This window comes from Anomaloglossus baeobatrachus, chromosome 6 (assembly GCF_048569485.1).
Source record: "Anomaloglossus baeobatrachus isolate aAnoBae1 chromosome 6, aAnoBae1.hap1, whole genome shotgun sequence".
Lineage (NCBI taxonomy): Eukaryota > Metazoa > Chordata > Amphibia > Anura > Aromobatidae > Anomaloglossus > Anomaloglossus baeobatrachus.
The window spans coordinates 272020251-272032731 of NC_134358.1; the positions used below are offsets into that span (position 1 = coordinate 272020251).

A 12481-nucleotide genomic window follows, 5' to 3' on the forward strand; every position below is an offset into this window, starting at 1 on the left:
GAAATCCCTGACCTTAGCTACACAGACGCTGTCATCTTGTGTAGCTGTTAAAATCTGTTTTAACGGCCCTGACTGTCACCTATGACTCTGACCCTGCCAGTATTAGCCCTTACAAGGGCTGAAAGAAACTTCTATGCCTATTCTGTATAGCGCTGTGTATAGAGCGTACACAGCAGTATTGGAGACAGGAGCTACGCCAGCGGTGACTGACACCTAGACGCAGAAGAGATAATGGCGTCCGGACGGGCAGATACTCGTTTTTATAATGCAGGGACATGTGACATGGACATCCTATCACACATGCCGTTGCTTCTCTGGCTAAAAGTCCACTTAACTGTGTGTGTGTCTGGGATTGGCTGACATGCTAGCCCGCCCCACTACACGCGCTTAGGTATTTTTTTAATCGAATTGATACAAATAAAGAAGCATTTTTTTTATCCCTTTGGAGTACAGCTGGATCCTATCCACTGTTTTGTTCTATTACCTTCTTGGCCTGCTGCCGTAATCCGTGCCGGACCAAAGGTGATTAACAGGTTGATAAATTCAGGCTTGTCTCTGCAGTGGTGAGCGGTTTTGTTCTTTTTTTTTTTTATATTTGTCCATCATCCTCAATGGGGCCTCCATCTGACTGTACTTTGTTGTTATAACCAACCTGAGTGGGCAACTGCTGACATTCAATAATGTCTGGCATGTTTATATGTGTTCTATTCAAGGATGAACACTGGTTTTCACTCTACTGGGAAGATGACAGACTGGCAAATGGTAGTCACACCAGAGACTGACTGGTTTTCTCACCCCCACAGACTTCCTCAATACTGTAAAAAAGTACATTTTTGCACACCTGTGTGATCATCATGCCGTCTCATCAGCATCAAGATATGCCATACCTGTGCGGTGGGTGGATATTCTCAGCAAGGGAGAATTGCTCACTAACACAAATTTAGACAAATGTCTTAACAATATTTCAGAAAAAAATGCCTTTTCTGTACATAGAAAAAGTCCTAGTTTTTTTTAGTTTGGCTAATTATATTAGGAGCAAAACCAAAAGTGTTGAGTTTATATTTTTATTCAGTGCATAAGGCATTATGTGGATGCCACTTGGTCTGATCTCAAGGTCATGTGATGTTTAGTGATGAGCGAGTATGCTTGTTACTACTCGGTACTCGCACGAGTATCACTGTACTCGGGCTACTCGGCGGGGACCGAATATTCTCACGATACTCGTGCTGTACTCGTGGTCTTCATCCCTGCATGTTAGCGCTCTTTTGAGAGCCAGCCCTCATGCAGGGATTGGCTGGCAGACCACTGCAATGCCACAGCCTTGTTAGTTGTGGAATTGCAGTGATTGGCCGGCCTGCACAGCGTGACTGAGCCTTTATACCGGCGGGCGCGCTGTGCTCTGCACACAGCCATCTCATATTCCCTGCTTTCCCCGCCCACAGGCGCCTATGATTGGTTGCAGTGAGACACGCCCCCACGCTGAGTGACAGCTGTCTATTCGCCGCTATGCGAATATACGATGCGCAATGTAAGTCTATGGGAAGCACGAATAGTTCTGAATTATTGTTATTCGGGTTTCTCATAGACTTACATTGCGCATCGAATATTCGCAAAGAATTGAATAGCGGCGACCTGTTCGGAAAATATTCGCAAAGCTGAATTCCATCATCCCTATTAAAGATGCATCAACGAGAAAAAAAAAGTTTCTAAATTACAAAATACAAGGAGGCAAAATAATAATCAAAATACCTGAATCATAATTTATTTAGCTGCCATTAAGAAAATGATGCATGATTCATGCATATTAGTGTCTTAAGTTCCTAATATTGTCAACAAATCATATTTAAATCAGTGTTCTCCATAAAAAAATAACCTGTTTAGATTTTTTATTTCTGCTTGTTTTTAACCTAACCTGAATAGGATGTAATTAAATGTGAATTTGCTGACAATGCCTTCACATCCGCAGTACATTCTATGTGAAAATGTTTGAAATGATATTTTTGTTTTCTTTTTTTTGCAGGCATAATCAAAACTGCTCTACCAGATATGAACAGAGAGAACAGGGAACATTACCAAGTGGTTATCCAGGCCAAAGATATGGGTGGCCAGATGGGAGGATTATCTGGGACCACCACGGTGAACATCACACTGACTGATGTCAATGACAATCCGCCTAGATTCCCACAGAGTAAGATGCATTTAATACTTGTGCTGTGTTTAAAACCCTGTTTAAATTTGGTAATTTAACAGATACCATCTGTGATGCTCTTTCATAAATACTGTGCCACTGCAGTGCCTGCTTATAGCTTTATGCTAGATAAAGGAAAGCAGTAGCCTGTTTTAATAGGCATTTTTGTTTCCCTTTATTACAAAATAGTAAAACAAAATTAAATCCATTCATTTTGTAATGAAAACCTCTACAATATTTTACTTAATGTTTGCCATCAGAAAAACATGTTATTAGCACAATATTTTATTCATGAAGTTTTAAACCACTGTTCATTCCTTTATAATGAAGAATACTCACTCCTCTTTCATTATCTCTTTCTTATATATACATATATATATACACATATATATATATATATATATATATATATATATATATATATATATATATATATATATATATATATATATATATATATATATCCATATCTATATCTATATATACAGTATATCTCTACATATTCAAATATAAAAATAATTAGTCTTATCAGTAAATACCGTAGACAGCAAAAAAAAATCCAAAATGCCCAAATTACATTTTTGGACATCTGCAATACAATGAAAAATGCTGTAACAAGAATTCAAAATGTCATATCTATACCACAATGGAATCAATAATAACAGTGTATTGCTCTGTAAAAAAATAAGCCTTCACCTGGCTTCATCAACCAAAAAAAAAAAAACATTACTTGTCTAGGAAAATGGCAACACTACTGGAAAAATGTTTGTTTTCCCAAACTATCATCGTAATTTTACTGCCCCACATTCCCTGATCTGGTCATAACTGTCACTGTTAAAGGGCTGGCGAGGTGTGGGGCACAGCCCCGCCCTTTATACAAGAGTGCGGTATTCAGATCACCAGAGGTCATACCGTGGGAACTTGGGTATGACCTCCGGTGAACTGAGTGACGTCACTGCTGCCAGCTAGATCCCCCTTGTCAGTGTTTCTTGGAGCCTGTAGAGATCAGACATGTTTTCGGTCTCTCCAGGCTCAGACAGAGCAGAACCAGGACCATCTTGAGACATTGTTTGGATTACAGTGGAACTTCGAGAGACTTTTGGGGGTTAATAAAGAGGGGGGAAAGGGTGCTGTATTTTTTTTCAAATAAAGCATTTTCTTGGTTTTTGTGTTGATTTCTTTTTACTTATAGTATTAGCGATGGGGGTCTCACAGACCATACCCATCACTAAGTATGGGCTTGATGGCATTTGTGCACTGTCATTAACCCTATATTACCCTGACTGCTACCCCACCAGGGCAATCAGGAAGCGCCTGGTAAACGCCTAGATTGTTGCATCCAATGGATGCAACAATTCTCGGGTGGATACAGGTTGCTATTCGTGGGCTGTGGGGTCCCATGGGCTTCACCAGCCTGAGAATACCAGACCCAAGCTGTCGGCTTTATCTTGGCTGGGTATCAAAATTAGAGGGACCACACTTTTTTCAATGATTTATTTTCATAATTAAAAAAAGCTGCACTCTGTTCCTCTTATTTTGATACACAGCCAAGATAAGCCCACAGCTGGGGGTAGCAGCCTGTAGCTGTGGCTGTATCTGTGCTGGTATCACTATAGGGAGGACCCTACGCCTTTTTTTTATTTTTTTATTTTACACTTCACTATAAGCATGCAGACAGTGCCTGTGATTCCAACCAATCACAGGAGTTGTTAGAGAGGGTGGGGGCGTGGTCTACTGGCAGCCAATCAGAGCTGCCAGTGGGTGGGGAAAGCAGTGAATATGTATGAGGACTAATGAACGGACCCGAAAGTAGCATTACAGCCGAATGGGTGGATAAGTAAGTATATTCTCCTGCCTTAACCCTTTATTTTACAGGAAATTTTTGGGTCCCTTTAGACTTAAATGGGGTTCAGCATCCAGGCAGATATTCAAGTTCAAGTCTGGTCCCAAACCGGCCCACTGGTCCTGAACCAGCCCACTGGACCCCACTGGACCCGGGTTTGCTCATCTCTACTGCTAGTGAAAAAAATACATTGTATGGATACTATACATTGTCATACAAATGCTAGGCGGGAAAATAATCCCACTCTTGCATCACAGTTGCATGACCTATGAAATTACATGCGCATGACGCTCATGCAACTTCTCCAGATGAGAATGTGACAAATATTTTTATGCGCTAGTTTGAGCAAGCCATCTGGACATTTGTTAATTAATTTTATGTTTAGAGCCTTAAACATACCTTTGCAGCATCAAAAGACTGATATTTAAAATCAAAATACCTAAATTGAACACTTTACTGTATAAGTGATTATTCCGATAAAACATTTACTATAATACTAATTAAATGACTAAATAATATATGATACTATATAAAAAGTTAAGTGCAATCATGAGGAGGAGAACTTCAATTCACCCAGGGGCAGATAATCCATGTACGGTGTAGGGAATCAGCTCTGGTAGGCGATGGCAGGGACACAGTAAGGAGACATACACAGGTTCTCAGTCCAAAAAGGTCAGAGTTTTGGTTTTTTTTTTCACACTTGACAACAAGAAACATAAATGCACAGTCTTACTTCAGAGCAGGAAACACAGGAACAATCCAGCTTGATAGCAGGATAACATAAGACCAAGCCTTGCCAGTCCATTCATATGTGGTTTCCCCACAAAGTCTCTTTCAGTTCTCCAGCCCAACCACCCACACACTGAGAAGTTCTGGCTGCATTTTTATGCTGCGCTAATCATACACCTGTGCTCACCACGCCTTGACTTACAACCTAAACTAATACAGAAGATCCAGGCCAGGATTAATCTCTTCTCTGCTGTTCACCAGTGCAAAAGCCTGGCAGGAATATAGCTCCCATCAACCACCATACCCTTTACTGTGTCATAATGGACAATTGTAATGTGGACAAGGCATAATAAGTACATTTTATTTACTATATAAAGAGTTCTCCTTTAATTCATATCCTAATACACTCTATAATATTCAGGATACGGCAACACGTAATAAAAAACTTTATTAAAACAGTGAAAGATTGGTCTCTTTACATCTAATAATATTAATAATATAAAACTTATAGTGTCTCTACTCATTCCATCATCTTTTTACTGTCAGGAAACATAAATCTCAAATAAAGGGGTCTCACAACATTATAAAAGTGTTACCTAAGGCCCCCTTCACACGTCCATGTCTACGGTACGTGTTTGGTCCATTTCCTCTCGTGACGGAGACATGGGTACACGTAGACCCAATAAAATCAATGGGTCTGCGCTCACGTGCATGTTTTCCATGAACCATGTGTCCATGTGGAGCATACGTGTGCCCGTGTGCTCCACATGTAGACATGTCCATTTTTCTCCAGCATCACAGGTGTCACACGGACTGCACACAGACCGCATGGATGTGATCCGTGTGACACGCATCGGAGAAAACACACATGTCTGGGAATTAAAAGGCATTTCTATACTCACCTTCTCCAGCACTACTGTCTCTGCTGCTGCTGGCACTTGCTTCCGACCCCCACTCATTATGCTCATCGCATATTCACTGCACAGCGGGCCGGAATCAGCAGCAGCAGGGAGTCGGCAGGACAGGAGGCCATAGATCAGAACTACGGACAGCAACACCAGGGACAGGTGGGCAGAAAGTTGCTGTTCTCCTTGTGTTACCACGGATAGCACATGGTGAACACGTGTGCCATAAACACGGCACACGGAGAGCAATACGCACCTTTTACACGTCCGTGAAAAACATGCGTGATTTTCATGGACGTGTGAAAGAGGCCAAAGACATAGGTGAATGCAGGTTTCTCTTTACCCAGGGCAAAATTTCAGTTTGCCACTTTATCCTCTGAACAGCTTAATTTGTTTATTTAGTTATCATTTGACTTGAAAACATGAGCAGATTGATCTGTAGGGGATAAAGTTTAAGTTGAATTTTAGGAACTTTGCACTTCCACATGAATTTAAACACTCGATTCATGAATCTCAAAAACGAAATTGCTCAGTACTGATTCACGCCCTGCTGCAATATCAAGGAGTAGGCTAATGTTTGTTTGGGAGCGCTGACTTCAACACAATGCCCTGTGCTCTGTGCTGTGACATCTTGTAATAGTATACCTTTTACATTGGTGGTCAGTCAAAGATCAGCATTACCAGTGGAGCTCAGTTGGGCACCAGGTTGCAGTTTGTACTACAGAGTGGATTCCATCTCCAGATTTCACTGGGTAAGTGGAATACAGCATTTATACCCTTAATCTTTTACACATTTTTTCACATTACACCCACAAAGTTAAATGTATTTTATTGGGATTTTATGTGTCATAGCAGTACGAAGTAGAAAGTATTTGTAGGAGCAGCAGAGGTCCATAGCTCAAGTGGGAGAATCTGTCCACAGGATAACTATTTGTTGTATAGTACACAAATCTAGCCTTTGTGGAAGAGTGGCAATAAAAAAGCCATTTTTTAAAGCAAATTATAAGAAGTCATGTTTGGAGTTTGCAAAAATCCATGTCAGGGACACAGCTAATGTGGAAAAGGTACTCTGGTCAGATGCCATTCAAGTTAAAAGTTTTTGGGCTAAATGCAAAATGCTATTTGTGTCAGAAAATTAACACTGCATTTTGCTCTGAAAACACTATCCCCATTGTCAAACATGCTAGTGGCAGAATCATATTGTGGGGAGGCTTTTATTTAGCAGGCAAAGTGAAGCTTGTAAGAATTGATGGGAAGATGGATGTAGATAAATACAGGTCAAACTTAAAAGAACTTTTGTTAGAGGTCGCAAAATATTTGACACTGTTGCATAGGTTCACCTTTCGGCAGGACAACAACTCTATAACAGTGATAGTAGATGTGACATTTATTCCTGGCAAAGCTGGCAACAGGTCACCGTTGGGCCAACCTGATGTAGGGGTCCAAGATGTCTACCAGGTGGCTGTATTTTGCCACCCCACATTGTGGGAGTTAGTCATTCTCTCTAGCCAGCTGTCAGGTTGACAGCCGGCTTAGACAAAGCAAAGTATGCTGGCTCCCAGTGATCAATTGTATTTGCTTCTTTCAGACACGAGTACTATTGAAGCCCTCACTGCCAGCACCTCCTAGTCAAGGTGATGTCAGCAGTATGATGAGGTCATCTGATCATGCTGCTGATGTCCCTCGCTGGTGCCACAGAGAAGCACATACAGTTGGTGCAATAGTGGAGCTGAAGACACTGAAGATTTATTGTAATTTGGGGACTATTTGAAAGCATAGTTTGGGGACCAAAGAGGGGATGGGTGCTGACACGAAATGAGGATTGAGGGGAAGATGGGTCCTGATACAGAATAGAGAGCAAATGCGTGAATGGGGATTTAAGGGTTCCATTTGAGAAATGAGGAAGGGGATGAGTGCAGACAGTATGGGGAGCTAGGAAAGGATGTTTGAGGTCAAAGTATAGGGAGTGAGGGGTGTATGGATGAAAACATGGTATGGTAAATTGGGGTAATGGGCAAAAACTCAGTTTTGTTTGTGAGGGGGATGGATATGGAGACAGTATGGGGATCATGTGGGAAGGGTGCGGACACAGTATGGGGAGTGATAGGGGAAATGTATGCAGACAATGTTGGAGAACAAGGGAGATGGGATGCTTGCAGAGACAGTATGATGAGAAAGGGAGGGAAATTTTGGTGTCTCACAAGTTAAGGGTTAATATGTTTTATTTATGTTAGGAGCATTAAAGGGGTTGTCTAAGTTTTTGATGAACATCTGCAGTCACTCTATGTGGGTGCAGAAGTCTGAATTCTCACAGCGACTGCACAGCACATTGTCAGGAGTCTCTGGTACTGGCACTGAGAGTGGGAGATCATGAAACCACATCTATGTGACTTACTTACATGTGCTTACGGGACAACTAGACATGCCTTGTCTCATGCAATGCAAGTGAATTAAGTGAGACCGTAAGCATCTAGTCAGAATGTGGCCTGTAGTATGCAAATCATATTTTTGCACTTACATGACTCTTTACTCATGCAGCCAGCATGGGAGAATCCAGAAAGTGTGCAGTGCATGCGCTGGGAGAATTTGGAAGTGTGTAGTCATGTAGAGTGTCTGCAGACTTTCATCCCAAATCTGGACAAGGTCTTTAATGATAAAATTAAGCACTGTAGCATGCTCAACCCTAACAGCATGTAATATACCCACTATAAGGATTCAGCTCTGCTTGCTGGCTGTACAATAAGCAGAGCAATTTGTATGACCAAATGTGTGAAAACGACATAAATATAACTTTTAATAAATCCTATTTAAAATTATATCACACACACCAAAAATGGTTGCTAAGCAACCAACACTATAGGACAATACAGTATAGGGAAGCGGGCGCCAGATTATCACAGCAACCTCTCCCTTTATTCACAGGTGTTATTCACAAATAGAGCATCAATTATATTACTATTGATGTCCACAAAAATATGTCCAAAAATTGATAATAGAAATAATGTGAATTTAGTCACAATAATACACTGTCTAATCAAAGTTATACACTCAAATGATAGTAGAATGATCACAATTACATACTATATGGTCATAATTAGACACCGAGGTGATAGAAAGTACAAACATGTTGTCCAAATAAAGGGGGTGGAGGCTAAATATCTGCCTCATAATACCCCTCATTGGTAACAATCTGACCTTAAGTGCTCGTAGACCTCCCGAAGCATTTTATAATAGGCTTAATCATCAGGAGAATGGCCAGGAAAGCAGAAGCTTAAGATTCATAACGGACATCCACCATATTATGTCTGGGCACATGACAGCACTGTCATATGCCCAGACATATCAGACAAATATTTGCCTATTAATCCATTAAAAAATCTTATTAACAGTTTATAAAAGTATGACAATTGGCATTATAGGGCGAACAAGAAATGTAAAACTACACCCTCCATCCATTGGGGAGGGGCGGGCGAGGAAGCTGTCAGCTTACAATAAGTATTTACAAGTAGAGTTGAGCGATGTTCGATTCGAACGGTTCACCAATTTCAAATTCGAGTGATTTTGGGCGGTGTTCGAGTCGTTCGAAGAACTCGAACGGTTTGATTCAAGTTTGGCAGTTCGAGTTACATTTGATAATGGTTCAATCACCAAAAGCATGGCTTATCACAGTAAGGCTATGTGCGCACGGGTTGTATTTGCATGCTTCCTGCCTCCCCAGTACAGGCCCTCTCTCTTTCCTACTCACCGATCAAGGGCCCGGTGCTGCACGACTGTCACAAAGCTCCGGCTGCTTTTCCTCTTTTCCTCTTTTGAAAATGGATGCCGCTTCATTATTCAATCTGGTATTCCATGCTTTCCCCGCCCACCGGCGACCATGATTGGTTGCAGTCAGACACGCCCCCACGATGAGTGACAGTTGTGTCATTGCAACCAATCACAGCTGCCGACGGGCGGGTCTATATCGTGCAGTAAAATAAATAAATAAATAATAAAAAAAAAAAATGCGGTTTCCCCAATTTTGATACCAGCCAGGAGGCTGGTATTGTCAGGATTGAGAGCGCCACATTATAGGGAGCCCACCACCCTAACAATATCAGCAGGCAGCCACCCGAAATTGCCCCATCCATTAGATGTGACAGTCACTGGACTCTACCCAGCTCATCCCGAATTGCCCTGGTGCAGTGGCAATAGGGGTAATAATGGGGTTAATCATGGCAGGCGTCTCCCCGAGATACCTTCCATGATTAACCTGTAAGTGAAAGTAATTAAACACACACAACGAAAAAATCCTTTATTTGGAATAAAAGAAAAAAAACACCCTCTTTCACCATTTTATTAAAATCCCCAACTACCCCTCCAGGTCCGACGTAATCCACAGAGGTCCTGCGATGCATTCAGCTCTGCTACATGAAGCTGACAGGAGCGCTGTAGAACACGAGCGCTCTGTGTCAGATCCACGCAGCAACTGACATGAGCCGTGCTGTCACCGGAGACTTTACTGAGGTAATGCCTGCGTGTGCAGTGATGATGGGGGTTGTAGTGCCTGCATGTGTGCGAGGATGATGAGTGCAGTAGTGCATGCGTGTGTGCGAGGATGATGAGTGCTGCAGTGCCTGCGTGTGTGTGAGGATGAGTGCGGTAGTGCCGGTGTTTGCCCTCCCATCCATCCCTCCATCCCTCCCTCCATCCCTCCCTCCATCCCTCCATCCATCCCTCCATCCATCCATCCCTCCATGCCTCCCTCCATCTCTCCATCCCTCTATCCATCCATCCCTCCATTCCTCCATCCATCCCTCCATCCCTCCATCCATCCCTCCCTCCATACATCCCACCATCCCCCATCCCTCCCTCCAGCCATCCCTCCATCTCTCCATCCATTCATCCCTCCTTCGATTCATCCCTCCATCCATCCATCCAGTCCATGTGAAAAGAGATGGAAGGCACTCACCAAATATGTGGTAAAAAAAAGCTGTTTTATTCGACCATCAGGTCAGGGGGAAAGGCGTGGCCTTTCATTAGAATGCGCACCGTGGCCAGAATGCAAGGAAATTTACAAGCCATATAATGCGTGTATAAGCCTGAAATAGGAAGATTGAGCGGTTAGCTCGCTGAATGGTGCCAGTGTTTCCTCCTTTCACTGTTATATTAGAATGAGCAAAGTGGCCAGAATGCAAGGAAATTTGCAAGTCATATAATGTGTGTATAAACCTGCAATAGGAAGATTGAGTGGTTAGCTCGCTGAATGGTACCAGTGTTTCCTCCTTTCACCATCCATCCATCCATCCTTGCAGCTGAACAATCTGCTTCTAGATTCTCTACTGCAATATAGAGGTCAAGATTACCAAATTGTCCTATGCTTTTAATTAGAGGCAGTGGCTCAATGGATAGAGCTACTGCCTAAGGAGAATTTCTTCACGAGTTTGAATCCCGGCCGTCCCGGTAAAGAATTTAAATTATAATTATTATTTATTTATAATTATAATTTAATTTAATTATGAACTGAGGGGAGGAGCCAGACATCAGCTGTGAGCCGCGGGACACACCTCTAAAATCGGAGAAGTTCACGGAATGAGGCTGCATTGCTCTCTCCTCTCTCTCCTCTCTCTCTTCTCTCTCCTCTCTCTCTTCTATCTCCTCTCACTTCTCTCTCTTTTCACTCTCTCTCTTTTCTATCTCTCTCCCACTCTCTTCTCTCTCCTCTTTCTCTTCTCTCTCTCTTCTCTCTCCTCTGTTCTCTCTCTCTTCTCTCTCCTCTCTCTCTTCTCCCTCTCTCTTCTCTTTTCTCTCTCTTTACTCTCTTTTTTCTCTCTCTTCTCTATCTCTTCTCTCTCTTTTCTCTCTCTTTTCTCTCTCTATTTTCTCTCTCTTTTCTCTCTCTTAGACCTGGCGATGATCAGCTGATGCGGTCACCTGACGGAATCAGCTGACACTATAAGTCCAATCCCCAGCTACCTAGTTGTACCTGGCTGGACACAAAAATTGAGCGAAGCCCATGTCCTTTTTTTTTAAATTATTTCATGAAATTCATGAAATAATTAAAAAAAAGGGCTTCCCTATATTTTTGGTTCCCAGCCAAGTACAAATAGGAAGCTGGGGATTGGGGGCAGCCTGTAGCTGCCTGCTGTACCTGGCTAGCATACAAAAATATGGCGAAGCCCATGTAATTTCTTTGGGGGGCAAAAAACTCCTGCATACAGTCCTGGATGGAGTATGCTGAGCCTTGTAGTTCTGCAGCTGCTGTCTGTCTGTACGGAGGAGAGCAGACAGCAGCTGCAGAACTACAAGGCTCAGCATGCTGCATCCAGGACTGTATGCTGGAGGGAGAGACAGGGGGAGCAGAACTACAAGGCTCAGCATGCGTCATTCACTAGTGTATGCAGGAGAGCAGACAGCAGCTGCAGAACTAATATGTTAAAATAATATGATTTGTCTAAATTATGCCACATGTTCATGGTTGTAATGGCGCGGTTGCCTCCGTGAACTGAGGAAGTATACAAATGACCTCATTCCTGTTCCGGCCAGGCCAGGAGCCCGCCCTGCCTGGATACTTCCTCAGTTCACAGACATTATGGGCTTACTCTGTATGTGAGGTTATCTTGCCACATACTGTATATACGGCTTTAAATTGGTGGCTGTAGCATCGCATTGTACAAGTGCTAATATTGCATATTATTCCGTGGTGCTATGGTTATATGGCTCTAAATATATTGTTAATCTGCCACGCTTGGTGAAAGTGTCCTATAGCACACGGATTTACTTCGTATATGATTCTGCATGGTTATAGCTAGATGTGCTGCCGGGTACTGCTACCAATGT

General features: G+C 42.5%; 1 protein-coding gene across 1 annotated transcript in view; it reads left to right on the top strand.

The window, feature by feature from the left end:
• The window catches only part of LOC142243201 (cadherin-9-like), a 408827-nt gene that overhangs the window by 274415 nt on the left and 121931 nt on the right, over positions 1–12481 (top strand). Inside the window, exon 5 of the mRNA XM_075314856.1 lies at positions 2021–2188. Coding sequence (XP_075170971.1) covers positions 2021–2188 — 168 coding nt within the window. The remainder of the gene's footprint in view (positions 1–2020; positions 2189–12481) is intronic.